We start from the raw sequence: 24,959 nt of genomic DNA on the forward strand, positions 1-24,959 counted from the left end.
CCGTGGTGAGGACCCAGTGGTCTCTGGGGCTGGGCCCAGCGAGGTGTGTCTGGCCTTGAGCCCGAAAGGTGCTGGTGGCTGTCGCTGCCCCAGTGCCCACAAACGCCCAGCTGCCAGGCCCAGAGACCTGGATGTGAGGACAGCATTGAGGTCTGCCCTGGCCTAACCACCTTCATTCCAAACAAACAAAAAAAACCGAGGGGCAGCCGGGTTTCCTCAAAACCATCCCGCCAGAGGCTCCCCGGGCCATCCACCCACACACTCCTGGATTCTCTCTGGCGGGTGCATCCCAGGATCAAATTCCAGCTCTGACACTTCCCTCGTGAGACTGTGCACAGGTCATATCATCGTTCCCAGGCCTCAGTTTCTCACCTGCACAACAGGTTCAACAGCAGCTCCTTCCTTGTGGGATCACGTGAGGATCTGGGAAAGGACCTCTCTAAAACACTCAGTCACTTTCTTCATGAGACTGGCTAGTGCTGCCATTCCTATGCCTCTGAGCTCACCTGCACGTTCCATGGGGAGCAAGCTTTACCGTGGAAAGCGGAGGCAGAAATCCCAACACTGAATGAAAATCAAAACCACAGTGAGAAACCACGCCACCCCGACAAGGAAGGCCAGGATTAAAACGTCGGCCATAGGCCGGGCGCGGTGGCTCACGTCTGTGATCTCAGCACTCTGGGAGGCTGAGGTGTGAGGATCACCTGAGGTTGGGAGTTCAAGACCATCCTGCCCCACACGGTGAAACCCCACCTCTACTAAAAACACAAAAATGAGCTGGGCGTGGTGGTGGGCATCTGTAATCCCAGCTACTTGGGAACTCCAGCCTGGGTGACAGAGCTCGACTCTTGTCTCAAAAAAAAAAAAAAAAAAGTTGACAGTAACAAGTGGTGAGGATGTAGAGGAACTGGAACCCACATCTGTGGCTGGTGGGAAGGTAAGGTGGGCAGCTGCTTGCTAAACAGTGCAGCAGTTTCTCTGATGGGTTAATATGAAGACACCAACAGACCCAGCTACACCCCAAAGTAACAAAAACATACGCCCACATAAAAACCTGTCCAGCGCTACAAACCCAAAAGGCAGAAACCAACCAAGTGGCCATCGACGGCTGAACTGGTAGACACAATAGGGCACATCCACACAGCGGAGTATGACTCAGCCATGAAAAGGAAGGAGACTCTAACCCAGGCCATGGTGCTGATGCACCTTGAGGATGTCACGCTCAGTGAGATACGCCAGACACAGAAGGCCACGCGGTGTGTGATCCCATTTCTTTTTTTTCCTTGGTTCTTGTTTTTTTTTTTTTTTTTTTTTGAGGCGGAGTCTCGCTCTGTCGCCCGGACTGGAGTGCAGTGGCCGGATCTCAGCTCACTGCAAGCTCCGCCTCCCGGGTTTACGCCATTCTCCGCCTCAGCCTCCCGAGTAGCTGGGAATACAGGCTCCCGCCACTTCGCCGGCTAGTTTTTGTATTTTAGTAGAGACGGGGTTTCACGGGTTAGCCAGGATGGTCTCGATCTCCTGACCTCATGATCTGCCCGTCTCGGCCTCCCAAAGTGCTGGGATTACAGGCTTGAGCCACCGTGCCCGGCCTTGTTTTTTTTTTTTTGAGAGGGAGTCTCGCTCTGTCACTCACGCTGGAGTGCAACAGCACGATCTCGGCTCACTGCAACCTCGGCCTCCTGGGTTCAAGCGATTCTGTCTCAGCCTCCAGAGCAGCTGGGATTACAGGCGCTCGCCACCATGCCCGGCTGAGTTTATACTTTGTTTGTATTTATTTTTTGAGACAGGGTCTTGCTCTGTCACCCAGGCTGGAGTCCAGTGTTGCAATCACAGCTCACCGCAGCCTCTGCCTCCCAGACTCAGGTGATCCTCCCACCTCAGGGTCCCACGTAGCTGAACTGCAGGTGTGCACCACCACGCCCTGCTAATTTTTTTTTTTTTTTTTTGTAAAAACAGGGTTTCGTCACCTTGCCCAGGCTGGTCTCGAACTCCTGGGCTCAGGCAATCCGCCCGTCTTGGCCTCCCACAGTGCAGGGATTACAGGTGTGAGCCACTGTGCCGGGCCCGAACTCTACACTTAAAACAGTGAACTGTATGGCATGTGAACCATAGCCCAATAAAGCTGTTTTTTGGCCTGGCGCGGTGGCTCAAGCCTGTAATCCCAGCACTTTGGGAGGCCAAGATGGGCGGATCACGAGGTCAGGAGATCAAGACCATCCTGGCTAACACATTGAAACCCTGTCTCTACTAAAAAAAAAATACAAAAAACTAGCCAGGCGAGGTGGTGGGCGCCTGTAGTCCCAGCTACTTGGGAGGCTGAGGCAGGAGAATGGCGTAAACCCAGGAGGCGGAGCTTGCAGTGAGCCAAGATCATGTCACTGCACTCTAGCCTGGACGACAGAGTAAGACTCCATCTCAAATAAATAAATTAAAAAATAAATAAATAAATAAAATCCCACCATGGTGGGGTGCGGTGGCTCACGCCTGTAATCCCAGCAGTTTGGGAGGCCAAGGCGGGCAGATTGCCTGAGCCCAGGAGTTCTAGACCAGCCTGGGCAGCATAGTGAGACCCCATCTCTACAAAAGTTAGCTGAGTGTGGTGGCACCCGTCTGTGCTCGCAGCTACTCAGGAGGCTGAGGCAGGAGGATCGCTTGACCCTGGGAGATTGAGGCTGCAGGGAGTTAGGACGGCACCACTACACTCCAGCCTACGTAGCAGAGTAAGACCCTGTCTCAAAAATTATAATCACAATCCGACAAAATCCTACCGTGGCCACTTTCTAGAACCCAGGCCTGCTGTGTGGGTGACGGGAGGCCACCAGGAGGCTACGTCAGACATCAAGAGGCTGAGATCCTAATCACTGCCTGACACGTGCTGGCCTCCAAAACTGCACGTCCCCAGGCCCCAGGCAGTGAGGTTCCAGGTGTCCAGGGAAAGAACTCTTGGCCCTGAGCCTGCTGCGCCCGGCTCCCCCTGCAGCCTGGCCACCCACCAGACCTGCAGCCGACAGCAGAATTTCACAGCTGTCGAGGATTTGCAGGCGGAAGTTAGCCCTGAGGCCTGCCAGGACCTGGGAGGAAGAGGCAGCCACAGTGCCAAGCGGCCGGCCGGCGGGCCAGGGCTGCCACGTGCCAGGAAGGGGGTGGGGCAGGCGCCAGAGTCAACAGGGGACCCAGCGGAGGTGCGGGGGTAACACTGACTGGGCTGGTTGGGCCCAGGCCACTGTTGACACTGGGAACGCAGGTGCCTGGCCAGCTGGGCGGGCGGCAGCATCAGCAGCTGGACCTGCCACGAACGGTCCAGGGTAAGATCCCAGGCCCGGCTAGGCGCGGTGGCTCAGGCCTGCAATCCCAGCACTTTGGGAGGCTGAGTTAGGCAGATCACTTGAGCCCAGGAGTTTGAGACCAACCGGGGCAACACAGCGAGAGCCCTTCTCTAGGGGGAAAAAAAAAAAAATCACAGGACTACAGGGCGGGGTTCTCCCCCAAGCCCCACTGCCCACAACCCTCCCTCGGCCCCCATCTTCTCAGAGTCCCAATCCCGTCTCCTGCAAGACCCAGAGGCAGCATCCAGCCCCTACACACAAGACCCAGCCGGAGGCGGCACCAGGTCCCTACACACAAGACCCAGCCCGGAGGCGGCACCAGGTCCCTACACACAAGACCCAGCCCGGAGGCGGCACCCGGTCCCTACACACAAGACGCAGCCCGGAGGCGGCACCCGGTCCCTACACACAAGACCCAGCCCGGAGGCGGCACCAGGTCCCTACACACAAGCCGAGCTTTAGTATACCTCTCAGGGCCTCTGTGCAGTCCGTTCCCAGTACACCCAGGGGGCAGGTGCAGGGGGGCCAGGGGGCCGGGCACGAGGCAGGAGCTCCATGAGTACCTGAGGCTGCTGGTGACACAGTGACTGCCTCCCTGCTCTGGCCTCAGTTTCCCCATCTTGGCTTCCTGCTGCAGGAAAACCCTGCATGGTACCTTCGACCCTGACCTGGGGTGTCGCCCAGACAAGCTGGACAGTGGCTTCTGCCCTCCCACCTTTGTTCTGGCCACGCTGTGCGCTGTGGGATCAGGGCGCCTGGCTCCTTGTCCCTGCCGGATCTGGGCCGGTCACCCCAAAACTCCCCAGTCGGCTTTGGGCCTTGGAGGCCGCGGCTGTCTGGGTGGCGCACGTGTCCAGGGTCAGGTCCACCTCTGACCCCCGAAGGACCGACTGAATGGGGGGCCCTTGACCCTCCCTCTGGGCTTGGCTATAACCTTGCGGGGATGGAGGTCTCTATCCAGCTCCTGCCGCCCCCCCCAGCCCAGGGCTTGCTGGGGGCTGAGTCCCGGGCAGACAGCGAATATTGGGTGAATAAACAAATAAAATTAAAGAGAATCCACTCTCAACATGCTCATCTGTACCATCTTAAACCCAGAAAAGATCACAAGACCCCTTGTCCCAACGCTGAGCCTCTGTTTTCTCACTGGCAAAATGGGACTCGCGGCGGCGTGGCCCGTGGAGTACCCCCTTCTGCAGGAGAGGGAAACTGAGTCCCGGAGCAGGGTGGAATCGGCAAGACGCGCGCCCTCCCCGAGTCCCCGCCGCAGCCCAGGCCATTCTCCCACACCATGTCCGGCTTTCAGCTCTTTACTCTTTGTGAGTTTCCAGGCAGTTCAAACTTAAGTCTCCTGAGGGTTGCTGGGGTTAGAGACGCCCCTTAAGCTACCAGGCACCCCTGGAGTCAGGAGCCCCGGGAGGTCCCACTGGGTGTCTGTACCTTGGCCCCTCCTAGGAGGCTCCTCGGAGCGGATTCCGGAAGCCCAGGAAGCCCCGGGTTGAAGGGGCCGCCCCAAGGCAGGCATGTCCCAGCGTGTCCATCACCCACCTCCCTGCGGGAGCCCAGACCAGCCTCCAGCCCTGGGCGAGGAGGCGGTTCCCCGCAGCCGCACCCAGAGGTCAGGGCAGAGCCCAGCTGGCCGAGGGCTGGAATGTGAGCCTGGCCACCATCTGGTTTCCATCTGCCCGGCCCAGCACGGTCCAACTTCAAAGCATCCCCCGCCCGGCCACTTCCTCTGGCCTGGCCGCCTGCAGGGAAAGGCTGGAGCGGCCCCTACTTCCTCCTTCAGCTTGGGGTCCCTGAGACCCCCCCTGCCGGCCCTGGCCTTAACCATCCACTCGGAGCCTCACAGACCCTTTCTCCTGCGTCTCCTGCAGTCACACCTGAGTCACCCCCAGGTCCCCTCGGCTGCCGGCTGCAGCCTGCAACCCCCCCATGGCTCTCCACAGATGCCAGGGGACGGAGGAGGCCTTGTCACCGCGTCACCAAGGCCCCGGCCTCTCTGCCCGCATCGCCCGCATGCCTGGTTCCTCCAGCCCACGCCCAGCTCGGGCTGGCGCCAGCCTCTCCCTCTCAGACCCGCCTCTCCCTCTCTGCCCCATCACCTCCGATATGGGGGCCGTGAAGCCCCCCAGGTTTCTCCTGCCTGGCGGGCACACCTCACAAATCCCACATCAGAGCAATGAGCAGCCAGCTGGTCGAGCCCACAGCCAGGAGGGAAGCACAGGAAGCTACCGCAGGAGTCCCCAGCTCTCAACTCGACGCCCGGCTCAGCACACGCCCCACGCAATGGGGGCCTTCGAAGGGCCCCCGTGGGCCCGGGAGCAGGTGCTCGGCCACCACACGGGACGCGTCCACTCACCTGCTTAAACTGCTCCTCATACGTCCAGTCCCCGTGGTCAGGCGGCTGCAGCTGTGGAGCTACGTGGGCCCCTCCGGTCTGGGCAGGGCCAGGCCCCGGCCGCTCCTGGCCCCCCAGCGCCCTGGGAACGCCATCGCCTCGGAAGGCCTGGGCTGGCTGGGCCTTTCGGGGGAACAGCGCTGTGGTGCCCAAGTTGGCAGGGCCTGGGGGCCCCAGCCCCTCCTCGTCCTCCTCCTCCTCCTCGTCCTCGTAATCCTCCTCCTCCTCCTCATCCTCCCCGAGGTCTTCCTCCATCTCCTCCTCCTCCCATTTGGGCTTCCTGAGGTGAGCAGAGAGGGCAGGAGTCAGGGGAGAAGGTGCTGGCTCGTACCAGCCTAGGGAGAGACTCACGCCCCACCCAGCCTCAGTTTCCCTCTCTGGAAATAGGAAGAGCCGGCCGCCGCCAGCTCAGGCTGCAGAGTGCGCCCATGAACACAGCCTGCATGAGGCAGCCGTGACATCCACTTTGTTCCCAATTAGCCCAGAACAGCACAAGCCGTCCCTACAGCGTGAATTCTGGGGCCTTGAAAAGCATCACGCGGGGCCGGGCGCGGTGGCTCAAGCCTGTCATCCCAGCACTTTGGGAGGCCGAGACGGGCGGATCACGAGGTCAGGAGATCGAGACCATCCTGGCTAACCCGGTGAAACCCCGTCTCTACTAAAAATACAAAAACTAGCCGGGTGAGGTGGTGGGCGCCTGTAGTCCCAGCTACTCGGGAGGCTGAGGCAGGAGAATGGCGTCAACCCGGGAGGCAGAGCTTGCAGTGAGCTGAGATCCGGCCACTGCACTCCAGCCTGGGCGACAGAGCGAGACTCCGTCTCAAAAAAAAAAAAAAAGAAAAGCATCACGCGGGCAGGCATGGTGGCGCATGCCTATAATCCCTGCAGCACTCTGGGAGGCCAAGGCGGGAGGATCCCTTGAGCCCAGGAAGTGGAGGCTGCAGTGACCTATGATGGCACCACTGCACTCCAGCCTCGCCACAGAGCAAGACCCCATCTCTTGAAAAAAAAAAAAAATGAGAATCATCGTGGCAGGTTGGTTCCTGCACCATGAATGCTGCCTCACCTCCACCTCCCAGTCCCTCCACAGGGAGATTTCTCCCACTGCTATCTGACATCCACCCCACCCTGGCCACTGCCCCTCCACGGCACCCTCCTAGATTTTCTTGCAGCCCTTTGTACAACCTGACATCACCTGCTTCTTTGCTAGGTTTTGTTTGGTTGGTTTTTTTTTTTTTGAGGCGGAGTCTCGCTCTGTGGCCCAGGCTGGAGTGCAGTGGCCGGATCTCAGCTCACTGCAAGCTCCGCCTCCCGGGTTCCCGCCATTCTCCTGCCTCAACCTCCCGGGTAGCTGAGACTACAGGCGCCCACCACCTCGCCCGGCTAGTTTTTTGTATTTTTTAGTAGAGACGGGGTTTCACCGTGTTAGCCAGGATGGTCTCAATCTCCTGACCTCGTGATCCGCCCGTCTCGGCCTCCCAAAGTGCTGGGATTACAGGTTTGAGCCACCGCGCCTGGCCGGTTTTTTTTTTTTTGAGACGGAGTCTCACTCTCTTACCCAGACTGGAGTGCAATGGTGCGATCTCTGCTCACTGCAACCTCTGCCTCCCAGGTTCAAGCGATTCTCCTGCCTCAGCCTCCTGAGTAGCCACCGTGCCCGGCCAGTTTTGTTTGTGTTTTGAGACACGGTCTTCTCTGTTGCCCAGGCTGGAGTACAGTGGTGTGATCACAGCTCACTGCAGTCTTGACCTCCCGAGCTCAAGCAATCCTCCTGCCTCGGCCTCTCAAGTAGCTGGGACCACAGATGCGTGCCACCACACCCGACTAATTTTTGTACTTTTTGTAGAAACGGGGTCTCACTATGTTGCCCAGGTTGGTCTTGAACTCCTGGGCTCAAGCGATCCTCCCACCCCGGCCTCCCAAAGTGCTGGGATTACAGGCATGGGCCACCGCGCTCGGCATCTTTACTTGCTCAGGTCCTCCCAGGAAGATGCGGGTTCCTGGAGGCTAGGGTCCCACAGCAAGTGAGCCCTTAACCAGCCCTGGGGGGACCCACACGCTATGCAGGTCCGGCCGGCTGCAGATTTTATCTGCCCCTCACGCTGAATCTGCCATCGTCATCGGTGGCTACGTTGCTTTAAGTTAACTAAGATGAAATAAAGACAGCCAGGTGCGGTGGCTCACGCCTGTAATCCCAGCACTTTGGGAGGCCGAGGCGGGTGGACCATGAGGTCAGGCGATTGAGACCATCCTGGCTAACACGGTGAAACCCCGTCTCTACTAAAAATACAAAAAAAATTAGCCGGGCGTGGTGGTGTGCGCCTGTGATCCCAGCTACTTGGGAGACTGAGGCACAAGGATGGCATGAACCCGGGAGGCGGAGCTTGCAGTGAGCTGAGATGGCGCCACTGCACTCCAGCCTGGGCGGCAGAGCGAGACTCCGTCTCAAAAAAAAGATGAAACAAAGTTAAAAACCCAGACCTCAGTTGCCCTGACATTTCCAGTGTTTAGCGGCCACTCCTGCGCTAGAGATTAGAAATGGAGAACATTTTTATCATCATCCTGAAAGGCTGACTGCCCGGCACATAGTACAGGGTTGATAAACACTTGCTCAGGGGAACAGGGTCCACAGGACACTCACTTACTCCCTTTATTAAAAAACACAGAAGTTGGAGACCAGACTGGCCAACATGGCAAAACCCCGTCTCTACTAAAAATACAAAAATTGGCCGGGTATGGTGGCATGCGCCTGTGATCCCAGCTACTTGGGAGGCTGAGGCAGGAGAATCACTTGAACCCAGGAGGCAGAGGTTGCAGTGAGCAGAGATCACGCCGTTGCATTCCAGCCTGGGCGAAAAGAGCAAGACTCTCTCTAAAAAAAAAACAAAAAAACACCACATTCTCAGCTCACTGCAATCTTCGCCTCCTGGGTTCAAGTGATTCTCCTGCCTCAGCCTCCTAAGTAGCTGGGATTACAGGCACCTGCCACCACGCCCAGCTAATTTTTGTATTTTTAGTAGAGATGAGGTTTCGCCATGTTGACCGGGCTGGTCTTCAGCTCCTGATCTCAGGTGATCCACCCGCCTCAGCCTCCCAAAGTGTTGGGATTACGGACGGGCGTGAGTCACAGCACCCAGCTAAAAAAAACCTTTTTTTTTTGGAGACAGGGTCTGTCTCTGTCGTCCAGGCTGGAGTGCACTGGAGCAATCACAACTCTTTTGGAGACAGGGTCTGTCTCTGTCGTCCAGGCTGGAGTGCACTGGAGCAATCACAACTCACTGCAGCTTCAACCTCCTGTTCTCAAGGGATCCTCCTGCCTCAACCTCCCCAGTAGCTGGGACCACAGGTGCACCACCATGCCTGGCTAATTTTTTGCAGAGATGGGGTCTCGCTATGTTGCCCAGGCTGGTCTCCAAGCCCTGGGCCCAAGTGATCCTCCCACCTCAGCCTCTCAAACTGCTGGAATTACAGGCAGGACACCCCGTGGCAGGACCCTTACTCCCATTCTGCAGATGAGCAGAGTGATGGCTCAGAGCCAGTAACAGCCCTCAGAAGGCGCTGCCCCAGACCCCAACTCACATGTCCTCGTCGGAGGCCACGTCCTCAAAGTGCTCCTCTCCCGGCCCTTCTCTGCCTCGGCCGGGCGAGCCGGGTGTCCCCTCCCGGGCCGCGTCCTCCTCCTCCGAGCCTGGGGGCCCATCCTCAGAGCCGCCGGGGCTGGCCGGGTGTCCCAGGCCCGCAGCTGCAGCCCGCATGGCGGCCAGCGCAGCCATCTGAGCCCGCTGCATCCGAGCACTCTCGGGCTCTCTGTCCTCGTCGGCAGCAGCCCGGGCCCGGCCGGGGGGTGCAGTGGAGGGATCAGGGGGCAGCTGCTGCCGGGCCTCCAGCTCCTGGCGCGCCCGCTGCTGCCTCTGCAAGAGCGTCTCCATCACGGCCTGCAGCTTCATGGCCCTGCGGCCTGGGCCACCACCACCACCACGGGCGCTAGGGGTGGGCGGCGGGGGCGGCCCCTGCGGGGAGGGGGCCCGGCCGCACTGCAGCGTGGGGGCTGCGGGGGAGCCGGGGCAGTGCAGGGTGGCAGGGGGCGGGGGCGGGGGCCGCCGGGCTCAGGCTGAAGGCTGACAGGGCATGCCTCTTCCTCACGCTGGGCTCCAGGGGACAGAGGCTGGCATCCGGCTCATTCACGCATCTGCAGAAACCTGAGGGGGGAAAAAAGGGACAGTCAGAGCAGACCTGAACTCCGCAGGCCCCCTCCTTCCCCATGAAGGCCCTGGGGATCAGCTCTCATGTCCATCTCATGCAGGATGCAGACCTGGAGGCAGAGGCGCAGTCTCTTCGCATACACCCTACTGAGGGCCTGGGTAGCAAGGTCGCTCAGCTCTGGTCACTGTCTGCCCCAGGAGATCTTGGATTATTGCTTCACAAGCAGGGTGGGGGAATGGGCGTTCCTGGCCTGTGATTGGCCAGTAGGCTCCGGGCCCAGTCAGGTGGGTTCTAAGTTCCAGTTGCTGCCTGAATCCCTGTTGGAGCGGCCCAGCCCGGACTCCAGGTATCCAGGTATCCTCCCATCTCAGGCCAACAGAGATGGTGGCTGGCCGAGATTGACTGCTTGCTGTATACGGGCCCTGGGCTAACTCAACAGCTAACTCAACAGCAACGCCCAAGCCCCAACCTCTCTGGGCCTCAGTTTCCCCACCTGCAAAACGGCGTGGATAACAGTACTCCCGCCATGGCACTCAAGGAGGGATGAATTGAGTTCAGGAGGTTAAGGTGGGCACCAACAGGTGTCAGGGAAGGGGGCACCAGGGTGGTCCCATTTTACAGTTGAGGACAACTGAGGCTCAGGGACCCTTCGCTTGGATACATGGGGCTGGGGTTTGAACCCAGGTCTGGGTGACCACAGAGCCTCCCACGTAGACCTCACAGTCTCCGCAGGCAACAGGGGTCTGGAGTTGCCCAGTCCTCTGGGACTCCGAGTGGGCTGGATGTCTAGGACGGTAACATACTCACTCCAGCCTAAAGTCCCTTCCACCCAGGGCCAGTCCTAATGGCCTGGGCGAGGAAGAGACTTCCCAGGGGCTGGGTCCCACCCCAGCCACCCCCCAGCCCAGGCCACACCTCCACCCGCCCAGGCCGCCAATAAAACAGGCCGGGCAGAACCCAACAGGCCTGGAGTGACACCCCAGAGGGAAGGCACATCCTGGGGACAGCGGAGGGGGCAAAGCTCCACCCTCCGGAGAGGCAGCTGGGCCCAGGAGGCCACCCCCAACCCTTACCCTGGCAAAGGCGCCCCCAAGACTCATAAACAGCTCCTGGGCAGACAAGGTCTGGAAAGGCGAGGAGGCAGGGGCTCCTGGGACTCAGATGCCTCCTGTGACCTGACCCCACCCAGGTCAGTGTGACACAGCAGACCCCCTCAAGCCTCCCCAGTCACGGGAGGGGAGAGCCATGCAGCCCCCTCTGCCCCAGACACCCTTTACCCAGACCCCTGAGTCTTTCGGCCCCATGGGTAAAACGCAGTGGGGGGCAGGTGGGTGGCCCCTGGGAGACAGCAGGGAGGGCACGTTCCAAAATAGCCTCTGTTCCATCTGTTGTGGGGACAGAGGTCCCAGGTCACAAAGACCTCAGGGCCATAGTGCTGGGGAGTGACCAGGAGAGCTTGGTGGTCCAGAGGCCACCAGGGTGGCACACAGCCCCCCACCCCCTGGCCTGCGGTCACCCCCCACCCACCCAACCCAAGAAAGTGCTGAGGGGGCATTTCTGACTCAGGGTCTGGTCGGGTCTGTCGCCCTTCCCCCACCTGTGACAACTTCAAGACAAGCCCCCCCCCACGGAAGAGCTCCAAGCAAAGCCCCCCCTCTTTGGGGGCACAGAAGGAAGAGGCCAAAGGAAGCCACTCCCCCCACCAGCCCGCTCCGAGCCCTGCTGGGTTTAATGACCCTTCCGGGTCGCCCGATGGGGGAGGGGAGCAGGACAGACCTCCACGTTGCGGCCGGTGGAGGGGGCAGGTGGGGATCCCAGATCCCCCCTAGGCCAGGGCTGGGTGCCCCCCCATCGCCGCCATTAACCCTAAACTGGCAACGCCCACCCCCTTCAGACCCCTCCCCCCAAGAGCCCTTTGTCCTCGACCCCCACCCCCATTTTATGACAGCCCCAAGGGAGAGGCTAGGACAGGGCACTGGGTGGTCGTTGGACCTGGCAGGGGTGGGGGGCGGAGGGATCTTGAGCCACACCCTCCTCCCCCCAGGCCTCCGGAGAGAGGTCACCCGCTCGGCCCGGGCCTTGCAAAACATGGTTATTTAAAGAGTTGTGCAAGGCCCTGGGCCCGCGGGTGGCGAAAGGGGCCCCTCACTCCACGAAGGGAAGAGGAGGGGGAGGGGCGCGGCAGAAAGCTGGGGAGGGGGCTAAGAAACTCCTGGGGTGGGGAGGCCTGGAGGAAGTGAGAAAAAAACTCATGAAGGAGAAGAAACAAGAACACAGAAACCCTGGTCCGGATTTCAAAGGCTTCTTGGAAAGCGGCCGATTTGCATGGGGGGGGAACCCCTCCAGCCCGAGCGCCTAAAAACGGAAGATAATTGAACCCGCCGCCTGGGGTCGGCGCCGAACGTTGGAGTTGACAAACGCGCGCTCCCAGCGCTTCCTGCGCCGGCTTTTGTGTCTGGGGGGCCCTGAAACGGGTCGGGGGGCTCTTCCTGGGTATCCCCGCCGGGGAACCGGGCGCCCGGGCCCAACCCACCCCGGCGCGCGGGGGCCGCGGTGTCTCCCCCGGGGGCCCCTCTCTGCGCTAGGGCGGACACTTTATAAATAAACCAGCCCGGCTGGGGAGGCTCGCCGGGAACTACCCTCCCTCCTCTCTGGGCTACCGAATAAACCCCTGATTTCGGGGAGAAAAAGTAAAAATGAAATAAAATATCTGGGTGCAGCCCCCCGCGCGCGCGCAGAGACCATTTCCTTCCGCTGGGGAAGGGGGGGCGCGCACTCGCGACCCCCGATCGCCCCTGAGCGATTGATCCAATGGGGAGTGAAGTCTCCAAGCGGGGCGCAGAGAAAACTCCCCGAACCCCGAACCGCCAGGGCCGCCTTCCCAGCCCGGGACCCCCACCAACATCTCCGCCCAACTTTGGGGACCCCCTTCTTTGGCTTCCAGGACGCACTGCGCCCACCCCGGCACCAGAACCCGCGCTGGGAACGGCCAGCGCGGCCCCCAGCCTTACCGCGCAGGGCGGCTCGTGGGGGGGCGCGCGCCCCGCGCCTGGGGTCGGCCTGCCCGGGCCCGCCTGGCCTCCAAGCCGCCGGTGCGCGCCCCTGGCTCCCGGCCCCCGACCCACGGGGCTGTGCCGCGCGCCGACTCACCGAGCCGCCAGCCGCGTCCGCGTCTACACCCCTCCGCCCGATTGGTAAGAGGCGCCCCGCGCGCGGCCGGCCCCCGCCCCGCCCCTCCCCCACCCCCAGACAAATCACCAGGGGACGAGTCGCTCTCGGATGCAAATACCTGGCCGGTGATTCAGCGCCGCGGCCCGGGCGCGGGAGGGGCTCGCCAGGGCTCCCCACTTTTCCCCAGACGCCCCCTCGCCCCCCGCGCGCGGTCGGACGACGCGCAACCAGCCCGGGGGCGCTGGGGAGCCGGGCAGAGTGGACGGAAATTTTCAGGTCGCGGCCCCTTTAAAGGATAATAAATAATAAACGGGAAGGGGAACAGCTCCGCGGGAGGCCCCGCCCCCCCGGCCTAGGGACGGTGGGCAAAGTGCGCGACGCGGCCCCAAGCGCAGAGGGTGCGGGGGCACGGGCTGGGGCGGGAGCGCCCCGGGGTAGGAAGAGGGGACTGACGGGCTCCGCCCGGACGGGCTGGGGGCGCATCCGAGCTGGATCTGGGACCAAGACTCTTCCCTTCGTACGGAGCACCTAGGCTGGGCCTCCTGGGCTCGGAGTTTCACCTTTGCCCCTTAGATGGAGCAACCCTGCTAGAGTGACTTCACTCTCCCGAGCCGCGGTTTCCAAGTCTGTGAAATGGGCTTGAAAGACCCGGTGCAGAGCTGGGCGGGCGGCGTCGGAGGGAGGGAGCCAGGGCCCCGCCGGCCTCCCTCTGGGGAGGGACGCGCTGTAGGCGGGGGCTCGGCGCGGGCGTGGGGAGGTGAGCGCGGGGACCCGGAGCCCCTTCGTGAAACCGGGACGACCCTGCTTGGCCCGGCTGTCACCAGCGTCGGGAGCTTGGCTGCGCCCAGTGAAGGTGGTGATGACGTCCACAGTCTGAGCGTTCACTTGCCCAACCACGTGCCCCGCGCCGCCCTCCAGGGAGGTCCCTGCACGTCCTCAGCGCTCACGCCTCTCTGTAGTGGGCAACCTTCTTGTCCCCACTGCACAGAGCAGGAAACTGAGGCACCGAGCTAGGTGCAAGGAAGCCGGTCGGGAGGGGGACGCGTGCTCTGCAGAGAGCTGTGCGCGGGAAGCGACCCCAGGGGGCTAAGCTTAGAGGCCCAGGCTCCAGCCCGGACGTGAGCCCCGGGGGAGACTGGAGGGCGGGCAGGGGCCACCCGGGGGGGCCCTAACTTGTGGAGGGTCTCTGGCGGGCTCGGGTCCCCGGTCCTGACTGTTGGGGGCGGGGTTGTAGGCATCTCCTCCCCTTCCCCTAAACTAGCACACCGCATTGCCACTTTTCTCTCGGTCCTCCCCCTAGTTGCACCTCCTGCCTCGGCAAAACTGCAACCGGGGGCGGCGCGGTGGCTCACGCCTGTAATCCTAACACTTTGGGAGGCGGAGGTGGGCGGATCATCAGAGGTCAGGAGACCAGCCTGGCCAACAAGGTGAAACCCCATCTGTACTAAAAATACAGAAATCAGCCGGGCGTGGTGGCGGGTGCCTGTAGTCCCAGCTACTTGGGAGGCTGAGGCAGGAGAATCGCTTGAACCCGGGAGGTGGAAGTTGAAGTGAGCCGAGATCGCGCCACTGCACTCCAGCCTGCTCGACAGAGCGAGACTCCGTCTCAAAAAAAAAAAAAAAAAAATACTGCAGGTAGGAGAGCTGCCCCTGACTCCGAGGCCTGAATCCAGACTTCCAGCCCCAGGGCCGCGTGTAGCCTAATGGTAGCAGGTGTCTGAGAGTCTTCCACTATAAGGCTATTAAACACCCAAACCCAGCTGTCACCCCTATCTCCGATGGAGAGGCCCGAGACACCTGCCCCAGGTGGGGGGTGCTTTGGAGAGGCCTCCCTGCGGCGGGATAAAGGGGTGGGGGAGTAAACCCTTCTAGGGCCAGGACCCAGCTCAGGTCTGAAGGTTCAGAAAGTCCCTCCCACCTAAGATGGAGCACCTGGAGGCCAATGGACCTGAAAGGCACCTGGAGGGCAGGTACATGAGCCTGTCTGTGCCTCAGTTTATCCCTCTGTAAAATGGACCAATGTTAATTCAACCTTTCACCATCCTGTTCTGGATTAGGCTGCCTTTTGTTCAAAGGGAAGGGCATGGGGTGGAGGCATAATTACCCCCAGGGCAGGAAGGGTAGAGCCCCTACCCGTTTCCCAGGAGGAAGCTGTGATCCCGGTAGCTGGCCGCAGCTTCCCCGAAAGGGGCCGCGCGCAGGGCGGCGAGGGGATGCAGGATGGCAGCTGCCTGCAGTGAGGGGCTCCTATTTTTAGCCCAGAGAGGGAGCCGGGAATGTCTACACAGACTAGCTGGCTCCACCATATTCCAGATGCCCCCATGCCCTGTGGGGGTAGGCAGCAGTGTGGATTTAGATCACTGCAGACCTCTCCCAGTCTCTTTCTCAAGCTGTGCCTTGGGCACAGAAGCCCCAGCTTTACACATTTCCTAACCAGACCATCTACCGGAGGCACAGCAGCCCCAGCTCTGAAGGTTTCCTAGCCAGAGCATCTCCTGAGGGGTTCTGGGGCTTTGGGAACCTCCCCATACAAAAACAGCCTGATCCTCCCCTAACCCCTGCTGGTCACTGTACCAGTTCTCTGGTTCTCTGTGCTCAGGTGGGGGACATCCTCCTAAAACCCCCCAGATCCTGCCTTCACAGCTCTGCAGATTAAAAAGCCGAAACTAGGGCCGGGTGCAGTGGCTCATGCCTGTAATCCCAGCACTTCGGGAGGCCGAGGCAGGTGGATCATTTGAGGTCAGGAGTTCGAGACCAGCCTGGCCAACATGGTGAAACCCTGTCTCTATTAAAAATACAAAGAAGTTAGCTGGATGTGATGGCAGGCGTCTATAATCCCCAGCTATTCGGGAGGCTGAGGCAGGAGAATCCCTTGAACCTGGGAGGCGGAGGTTGCAATGAGCCAAGATCGCACCACTGCACTCCAGCCTGGGAGACAGAAGGAGACTCTGTCTCAAAAAAAGAGAAGAAGAACAAAAGAGCTCAGCGCAGTGGCTCATGTCTATGATCCCAGATTTTGGGAGGCCTGGGCGGGAGGATGGCCTAGGGCTAGGTGTTCAACATGAGCATGGGCTACATAGACCCTCTCTCCACAAAATTGTATAAAATAAAAAAATTAAGGCTGAGCACCGTGGCTCAAGACCATAATCCTAGCACGTTGGGAAGCTGAGGAAGGAAAATCGCTTGAGCCCAGGTGTTTGAGACCAGCCTGGGCAACATAACAAGACCCCATCTCTACAAAAAATACAAAAATTAGCCGAGTGTGGTGGCACACACCTGTAGTCCCAGCTACTCTGGAGGCGGAGGCAACAGGATTGCTTGAGCCCAGGAGGTCGAGGCTGCAGTGAGCCGTGATACACCACTGTACTTTAGTCTGGGCCACAGAGCAAGACTGTCTCAAAAAATAAAATACGATGGCTCACGCCTGTAATCCCAGCACTTTGGGAGGCCGAGACGGGCGGATCACGAGGTCAGGAGATCGAGACCATCCTGGCTAACACGGTGAAAACCCGTCTCTACTAAAAATACAAAAAAATTAGCCGGGCGTGGTGGCGGGCGCCTGTAGTCCCAGCTACTCGGGAGGCTGAGGCAGGAGAATGGCGTGAACCCGGGAGGCGGAGCTTGCAGTGAGCTGAGATCCGGCCACTGCACTCCAGCCTGGGCCATAGAGCGAGACTCTGTCTCAAAAACAAACAAAAAAAATCATATATAATGGATCCAGCCTGTTATACCTATGTTTATCCTGACACAGATATAAAATATAATTTTTACCCCTCTTCCAGGACATGAAGCAGAGTAAAGTATCTTTTTCTTTTTTTCTTTGACAGTGAATATTGTAGAATAAATTACCATTTTTAATATTTTTTTCATAGAAGGGGCCCTCAAAAGCAAACGCCTAAGACCAGGATAATTCGTAATGTGCCTCTGATTGCCCCACTTCACAGCGGGGACACCTCCAACCGAGGGTCCAGGTTGAGACCCGAATGAGCCACACCCGCCCCTGAGCGCTGGGGACCCCGGGACATCCAAGAAACTTTTCTGGAGGCGAGAAAAGAAGGCGCAAAACCTCCGCGGGCCGCGCGTGCCACCTGCCGGGCACCTGCGGGACTGCGGCCGGGGGGGGGGGGGCCTGGGCTTTAGGGGCGGGGCCAGTGCCGGCGGCCGCAAGGTGGCGTCGTCTCACCTGAAAATGAGTTTCTTGGCCGGGCGCGGTGGCTCACGCCTGCAATCCCAGCACTTTGGGAGACCGAGGTGGGCGGATCACGAGGTCAGGAGATCCAGACCATCCTGGCCAACACGGTGAAACCCCGTCTCTACTAGAAATACAAAAAATCAGCCGGGCGCAGTGGCGGGCGCCTGTAGTCCCAGCTACTCGGGAGGCTGAGGCAGGAGAATGGCGTGAACCCGGGAGGCAGAGCTTGCAGTGAGCTGAGATCCGGCCACTGCACTCCAGCAGTGATCTGCCGGCCTCAACCTCCTAAAGTGCTGGGATTATAGGCATAAGCCACCGCGCCCGGCCTTTTTTTTCTTTTCTTATTTTCTTTTTCTTTTTCTTTTTCTTTTTTTTTTTTGAGACAGAGTCTCTATCTGTGGCCCAGGCTGGAGTGCAGTGGCTCAATCTTGGCTCACTGAAAGCTCCATCTCTTGGGTTCACGGCATTCTCCTGCCTCAGCCTCCCAAGTAGCTGGGACTACAGGCGCGCACCACCACGCCCGGCTATCTTTTTCTTTTTTTTTTTTTTTTTTTTTTTTTTTTTTTTGAGACGGAGTCTCGCTCTGTCACCCAGGCTGGAGTGCTGTGGCCGGATCTCAGCTCACTGCAAGCTCCGCCTCCCGGGTTCCCGCCATTCTCCTGCCTCAGCCTCCCGAGTAGCTGGGACTACAGGCGCCGCCACCTCGCCCGGCTAGTTTTTTGTAGTTTTTTTTTTTTTTAGTAGAGACGGGTTTTCACCGTGTTAGCCAGGATGGTCTCGATCTCCTGACCTCGTGATCCGCCCGTCTCGGCCTCCCAAAGTGCTGGGATTACAGGCTTGAGCCACCTCGCCCGGCCTATCTTTTTCTTTTTTTAGACGGAGTCTAGTTCTGTCGCCCAGGCTGGAGTGCAGTGGCCGGATCTCAGCTCACTGCAAGCTCCGCCTCCCGGGTTTACACCATTCTCCTGCCTCAGCCTCCCGAGTAGCTGGGACTACAGACGCCCGCCACCTCGCCCAGCTAGTTTTTTGTATTTTTTAGTAGAGACGGGGTTTCACCTTGATAGCCAGGATGGTCTCGGTCTCCTGACCTCGTGATCCGCCCGTCTCGGCCTCCCAAAGTGCTGGGAAACTTTTTAAAAATTTTTTTTCACAGAGAAATCTTACAACTCTCTCTGCACATACTGCAACACACTTGGTTATTCATCCCACAAATATTTATTCAGTCCTCCTGTGTGGGGAGCAGTCAGACACGCACTCAGCAGGTACAGCACAAGGCGGTCAGACCCATAATGGGGGCAGCAGTGGGCACGCCCAGAGGGATCCAGTAGGGCCTCCTGGAGGAGGTGGCAGCTGAGCTGAGACTTGATGGATCAAGTGAGAACACGCCCAGTGCAAAGGAGAAATCAGCCCCTGCAAAGAGCCAGAGGCAAGAAGAATGACAGCAATTCCTCAAGCCACAGAGGGGCAGAGGAGAGGAGAGGGACGTGGGCAAGGCCTGTAGCCCCAGGGGAGAATTTCATCGTCATGTCCAGCACAGTCCAGGAGTCCTGGCCCTGAAGATGAGGACAAGCTGCAGGTCAGTGTCAAAATACCCTGGTGTTTCAGCCTCTGGATCTTGTTGGCATCTCAGCAAATTGTGTGGAGTTTCACGGTGTCCCCAGATTATTTCGGAGAAGTGGGACTCTTTTTTTTTTTTTTTTTTTTTTGAAACAGAGTATTGCTCTGTCACCCAGGCTGGAGTGCAGTGACAAAAATCTCAGCTCACTGCAACCTCTGCCTCCAGGGTTAAAGCGATTCTCCTGCCTCAGCCTCCTGAGTAGCTGAGATTACAGGTGTCCACCACCACACCCAGCTAATTTTTGTATTTTTAGTAGAGACGGGGTTTCTTGACCCCAAACTCTTGACCTCAGGTGGTCCACCCGCCTGGGCCTCCCAAAGTGCTGGGATTACAGGCGTGAGCCACTGCACCCGGCCTATTTTATGTATTTTTTAATTCAATAGGTTTTTGGGGAACAGGTGATGCTTGGTTGCATGGATAAGTTATTTAGTGTTGACTTCCGAGATTTCATGCAGCCATCACGGGACGAGCGTATAGTGTACCCAGTGTGGAGTCTTGTACCTTCCCTCCACCCCACCGCCCTGATTTCCCAAAGTCCATGGTATCATTCTTATGCCTTGGCGTCCTCATAGCTTAGCTCCCACTTATAAGTGAGAACATAGGATGTTTTGTTTTCCCATTCCAGAGTTTCTTCACTTAGAGGAGTGGTCTCCAACTCTATCTAGGTTGCTGTGAATGCCATTTCATTCCTTTTTATGGCTGAGTAGTATTCCTGTGTGTGTGTGTGTGTGTGTGTGTGTGCGCGCGCGCGCGCTCCCCGCATTTTCTTTATCCGCTTGTTGATTGATGGGCATTTGTGCTGTTTTCACATTTTAGTATCTGTAAGAGTGGGATGAAGCCGCGGGCGCGGTGGCTCACATCTGTCTGTCATCCCAGGACTTTGGGAGGCAGAGGCATGGGGATCACTTAAGATTAGGAATTGGAGACCAGCCTGGCCAACATGGAGAAACCCCGTCTCTGCCAAAAATACAAAAATTAGCCGGGCGTGGTGGCGGGCGCCTATAGTCCCAGCTACTCCCCGTCCCGGGAGGCGGAGGTTGCAGTGAGCTGAGATCGCGCCACCGCACTCCAGCCTGGGCTACAGAATGAGACCGTGTCTCAAAAAAAAAAAAAAAAAAAAAAGCAGAATGAATCGTACACAGTGACAGTCAACTACAAAACAATGAGAAAACGTCCGACACTTTCTGGAATGATCCAGAAAGTCCTGTGTTGACACATGTTTAATTTCGGGAAACACAGAAATTGTAATTTCAATATCAATAGCAAACATCACAACAAAACTGCACCGAACGTCACAAGAGACCAAAACATTTGCACGGTTGATCTCGGACAGTAAGAAAAATATTAATAACAGAAGAATAGCGGCTGTTCCAGTAGTCCCCGCTCCGGAGGGAGCCGCTTGGAGTCCGCTCAGAGAGGGGTGGTGTCCTCCCCCAGGACGCACAGCCCGCGCGCGGCCAGCCCACTGCTCCCTGGCTTCTGCGCCCTGGCGGGGGCCGGGTGGGACCCCAGGCGGTGCAGCTCCGCCTGCTTGGCGGCGGCGTCGGAGGGTCCGGGCCGGCGGGGGTGGCGGGGGCGGCGCGGCGCGCAGGGGCAGACGCGGCGGAAGGCCTGTCGGAAGTGCGAGCCCAGGAAGGCGTAGAGCAGCGGGTTCAGCGCGGAGTTGCTGTAGGACATGCAGTGAGCCCAGGTCTTAAGCGCGTAGGCGGCGTAGCTGCGCGGGTGCCAGGAGCCCGCGGGGCCCAGCGCCTGCAGCACCAGGAACAGCTGGATGGGGCCCCAGCAGGCGGCGAAGAGCAGGACCACTGCCGCCACCAGCCGCGAGACCTTGGCCCGCATGGCGCCCGCGCGCTCGGCCAGCACCTGCCCCTGGTGGGGGGGGTACCAGGGAGGTGGTCAGAGAAAAGACCGGGACGCGGTTGGGCTCATCCCCTCGCACCGCCCCTCCTGGACCCCTTGGGCTGTCCTTGTCCGCGCAGATGCCCCCACCGGCGCATCCCACCAGCCCGCCCAGACTTGCTGTCCTCCCACCCACGCCGCGCACCTGCAGGGCGCTATCGGCGGGCGCGGGGCGCACGGCAACCCGGCCCAGGTGGCGCAGCATGGCCCCATAGCAGGCGCAGGTGGCGAGCAGCGGCAGCAGGTACAGCGCCAGCAGGTTGTACAATGCGAAGGCGCGCTCCAGGGCGTGGCTGGGAAAGGCCTCGCTGCAGTAGGCGCGCGGCCCGGGTGACAGGCGGTGCAGGGCGAGCACCGGCGCAGACACCGCCGCAGAGCCTGCGCCACAAGCCGGGATGAAGACCCCGCTCGGGGTACCAGCGACCCCCCGGGAGGCGTTCCTTGCAAAAGGCCGGGCGCCCAGTCTGCAGCCTCGCTGGCCCTAGGCAGGCAGAGCTATTGCGCCCATTTTCCAGCTGCTGGACCGAGGCGGCAGGTGGCTCTGGGCGCCCAGGGCACTAGGACTGGTCCGCCTTCCCCGGTGAGGCCCCTGAGCTGTACTCACCTACCCAGATGCTGAGGCTGACAGCCAGCGCCAGCCGGGGCGTGCGGCGGTGCAAGGCGCGCAACGGGAACACGGTCACGTACCAGCGATCCACGCTCATGGCGGTCAGAGTGGCGCACGTGGCCTGCACCGAGACCTGCAGGAGCCGCCAGCCGGGCGTGTGGTCACCTGCGCGTTTGGGAGCCTGCCCTGTCCGCCCGCCCTGCCGATCCCCCTACGTGTGCGAACACTCAGGCACATACACGGGATGTGTCCTGGAAGGAGTGTCCAGTGCGGCTTGAGGGGACAGAAGGTGGGGAGACTGGGAGAGGAGGGCAGGAGGATTGGGGAAGTGAAGGAGCCCTTGGGAGGCGGCTGATATCCCGTGTCTGAGACAGGGGGGCTGCGTGGGATGGAGGGACAGGCAGGGCAAGAAGCCTCAGGGCCTCGGTAACCCTTCCTCACCAGTCACCCGGGTCCCCGTCTGTATCCCTCCCCCGTTCCCACTCCCCACTCCAGGTCTAGGCTGCACCCCCGCCCAGCCCGGTCCCGCAAGCTGGGTCCTCCAGCCCCTGGTTCTCCTATGCGTGGCCTCGCGCCGCGCCCAAGGTCCTCCCCCCTTCCCACGTGCGTTCCCCCTCCCCACATGCGCCCCACCCTGCTGTGGAGCGCATCTCCTCTCCTCGTCCCCAAGTGCGCCCCTCCCTCCTGCTCCAGCGCACCCCTCCCCCCCCCACTGTGCGTCCATCCCCTCCTGCTCCTCAGCGCACCCCCTCCCCGTCCCACGTACGACCCCCTCCTCTTCCCTCCGGAGCGCACTCCCCCGGCCCCAAGTGCGCCCTATACCCTCCTGCTCCGCAGCGCAGACCCGCCCGTCCCCACCGTGCGCCCCTCCCTCCTGCTCCGGAGCACACTCCCCCTCGCCCACCTGCTCCACCCCCCCGCACCTGCTCCGGCCCCCCCCCGCACCTGCTCGGCACCCCGCACCCCGCCCCGCCGTGCGCCCCCCCTCCTGCTCCGGAGCGCACCCCCCTGTCCCCCCTGCACCGCCCCCCCCCCGCCCTCCTGCACCTGTTCCCCTCCTCGCACCTGCTCCCCCCGCACCTGCTCCGCACCACCCCCCCGCACCTGCTGGATGTAGTTGACCAACTCTCCCCACCCCGCACCTGCTGGATGTAGTTGACGAACTTGCACATGAAGTCGCCGAGCACCCAGGCAGGCAGCGGGTACAGCAGCGCCGTGAAGGGGACGCAGCACAGGAGGAAGGTCACGTCCGTGGCCGCCAGGTTGGCTGCGGTGGGGACGCGTGGGCGCTGGGCGTGGGCGCCACTGGCCTCGGGAACCGCCCAGCGCTCCTGGCCTTGCCCCCTGGCCCCCACCTTGGTCCGAATGACCAGCAGGATGGCACAGGGAGGCCCCCCGCAGCGCCCCCAGCCTCCTCAGGCAGAGAAGTTGGGGTGCCTTCTAGTAATTCCCCCTTACATCTCAAACATTACTCCTCCAGCTTGGGTTTCCTGGCCATTCCGGCAGAAATCGGTTCTGCTGGGCCCTGTCCGGGCTGGGGGAGCCTGAGCAGCAGGTCCCTGACCCTCTGAGCCTCAGTTTCCACATCTGCAAACTGGAGACAATGGTGCCGGCCCAGCAGCCACCGATTGGGCTCGCAGCTGTTTGGGGTAGGGGACCCCAGGACACAAATGCATAAACAGGCTCAGAGAGCCACCGGAGCAGGGGTCCCAAACTAAGGCCCGCGGGCCAAGCCAGCCCCTCCCCCAGCCCTTTGTTCAGCCGGACACCGAGCCGTTGGCCCGCGCTGCACCGGGGCAAGCCCCGCAAGTGGCCTGGTCGAGGTCTCCATGTGCCACACTCCCCACCCTCCATCCCGCCCGGGTCCGCCCGCGCTGGAGTTTGCGACCTCTAGCCACAGGTGCAGGAACCACAGGGAAAAGATTTGGGGTGGGGGGTACCCCAGCCGGGGACAGAGCCGGGTCTGCGAGGGCCTCGATGCGCCGCGAGAGGGCGCCCCAGGCGCCCCAGGCCGCTCGGCCCTCGGAGGCCCCGGGACCGCAGCAGGTGCGGCGCAGCGCCCGCACTCACCGATGTAGAAGTTGGTCACGGTCCGCATCGGCTTGTGGCGGCAGATGACGTAGATGACCAGCGAGTTCCCCACCAGGCCCAGCAGCATCAGCGCCGCAAAGAAGAGCGGCACGAGCCAGGCGTCCACTGCCCGCGGCGCAGGGACCGGGCCGTCCGAGGCGTTGGCGGCGCAGCCCGGGCAGCCCGAGGCGTTGGCCGGCGCCCCCCAGGAGGCATTGGGTCCCGACATAGCCACCGTGTGCATGGCCGCGCGCCCCTCCTCCTCCCGGCCGCCCTCCTGGATTGCGCCCTGGCACCGCCGCGGGGACCCCTCCGCCCGGCCGCCCGCGGGTTGCGCCTGCGGAACTCAGGAAGGGGTTGGCTGGAGCCCGCGGGGTCCAGAGGGCAGCTGGGCTGGGCTCGGCGGCTCCTCTGCCGGCGCCGCTGCAGTGGAGCATTTATAGCCCGTGCCCCCCCTTGTCCTTGCTTTCCCGCCTCTCCGGCAGCCTCTCGCCACTCCCTCCCCTGCCCACACGCCCTCTGTTCACCCAGTGGCAACCCCCCTATTCCCTCCTCCCGGTGCGATTTCGGAGTGAGAGCGCGGGAGGGGCCTGAGGGGGGCGGAGCAGGCAGAGGGTGGGCGGCGTGGAGGCTGCTGTGGACCTGGAAGGACCGACCTTAACCAGCTGATGGTTAGCCCAGACTAGGAGCCCAACCGAGGCGCGAACCATAAGGCCTGTGAATACGGGACGGGCTTTGAGCCTCCTAGGGGCTGGGGCTCCAGGTGTATGGGCCCAGGCTGGCGGGGAGGCCAGCCCTCACCGGAGACCCTGCGTGAGGATAGCTTGGGTTGTCTTTCCAGGACCCTGGAGAGCCACCGAAAGTTCAGGGTAGGTGAGGGACATCTCTGATCTGGCGGTTTGGGACTGAATGTGTCCCACATGACTGACAAGGAGTGACTGATACCCACAGGGACACTAGCAGCGGGAACCAGGTGGAGGGCAGCTTACAAAGGCCACAGCCTTATTATTTATTATTATTATATATTTTTTGAGACACAGTCTCCCTCTGTCGCCCAGGCTGGAGTGCAGTGGCACGATCTAGGCTCACTGCAAGCTCCGCCTCCCAGGTTCACGCCATTCTCCTGCCTCTGCCTCCGGAGTAGCTGAGACTACAGGCGCCCACCACCACGCCTGGCTAATTTTTTGTATTTTTAGTAGAGACGGGGTTTCACCGTGTTAGCCAGGATAGTCTCGATCTCCTGACCTCGTGATTCACCACCTCGGCCTCCCAAAGTGCTGGGATTACAGGTGTGAGCCACCGCTCCCGGCCTATTATTATCAATGAGAGAGGGTGTCCCTCTGTTGCCAGGCTGGCGTGCAGTGGCACACTCTCAGCTCAAAGCAACCTCTGCCTCCCAGCTCAAGTGATTCTCCTGCCTCAACCTCCCAAGTAGCTGGGATTACAGGCGTGCACCACCATGCCCAGCTAATTTT

General features: G+C 60.7%; 2 protein-coding genes across 5 annotated transcripts in view; both read right to left on the bottom strand.

Annotated features, from left to right (window-relative positions):
- The window catches only part of ARID3A (AT-rich interaction domain 3A), a 49,171-nt gene extending 35,767 nt beyond the window's left edge, over nucleotides 1–13,404 (bottom strand). The window contains exons 1-3 of one of the 3 annotated variants that reach the window (XM_033197603.1): nucleotides 13,217–13,404; nucleotides 9,304–9,923; nucleotides 5,686–6,004 (exon numbers count right to left, since the gene is read on the bottom strand). In XM_033197603.1, coding sequence (XP_033053494.1) covers nucleotides 5,686–6,004; nucleotides 9,304–9,671 — 687 coding nt within the window. In that variant the 5' untranslated portion in view covers nucleotides 9,672–9,923; nucleotides 13,217–13,404. The other 2 variants (XM_033197604.1, XM_033197605.1) reach the window with 2 other exon arrangements.
- A 6,657-nt stretch (nucleotides 13,405–20,061) lies between these two features.
- KISS1R (KISS1 receptor) lies at nucleotides 20,062–24,608 on the bottom strand. Of its 2 annotated transcripts, none has more exons than XM_033197015.1 (5): nucleotides 23,485–23,897; nucleotides 22,557–22,681; nucleotides 21,412–21,547; nucleotides 20,953–21,185; nucleotides 20,062–20,777 (listed from the first exon to the last, which is right to left on the bottom strand). In XM_033197015.1, the coding sequence occupies exons 1-5, from the start codon at nucleotides 23,726–23,728 to the stop codon at nucleotides 20,319–20,321; spliced, it is 1,197 nt and encodes a 398-aa protein (XP_033052906.1). In that variant the 5' UTR covers nucleotides 23,729–23,897; the 3' UTR covers nucleotides 20,062–20,318. The 2 variants fall into 2 exon arrangements, with proteins under 2 accessions (XP_033052906.1, XP_033052905.1); XM_033197014.1 differs by having other exon boundaries at nucleotides 20,076–20,777; nucleotides 21,412–21,579; nucleotides 23,485–24,608.
- Nucleotides 24,609–24,959: the final 351 nt, after the last annotated feature.

This window comes from Trachypithecus francoisi, unplaced genomic scaffold, assembly GCF_009764315.1.
Source record: "Trachypithecus francoisi isolate TF-2019V2 unplaced genomic scaffold, Tfra_2.0 Lachesis_group5, whole genome shotgun sequence".
NCBI classification, from domain to species: Eukaryota; Metazoa; Chordata; class Mammalia; order Primates; family Cercopithecidae; genus Trachypithecus; species Trachypithecus francoisi.

Coding starts and splice junctions, on each gene's coding strand:
- KISS1R (XM_033197014.1), bottom strand. CDS start 23,921: ATGCTCCACTGCAGCGGCGCCGGCAGAGGAGCCGCCGAGCCCAGCCCA. Junction 21,580..22,556: donor TCGTCAACTACATCCAGCAG/GTGCGGGGTGGG, acceptor CCAAACGCGCAG/GTGACCACACGCCCGGCTGG. Junction 21,186..21,411: donor CAGCCTCAGCATCTGGGTAG/GTGAGTACAGCT, acceptor CTTGTGGCGCAG/GCTCTGCGGCGGTGTCTGCG.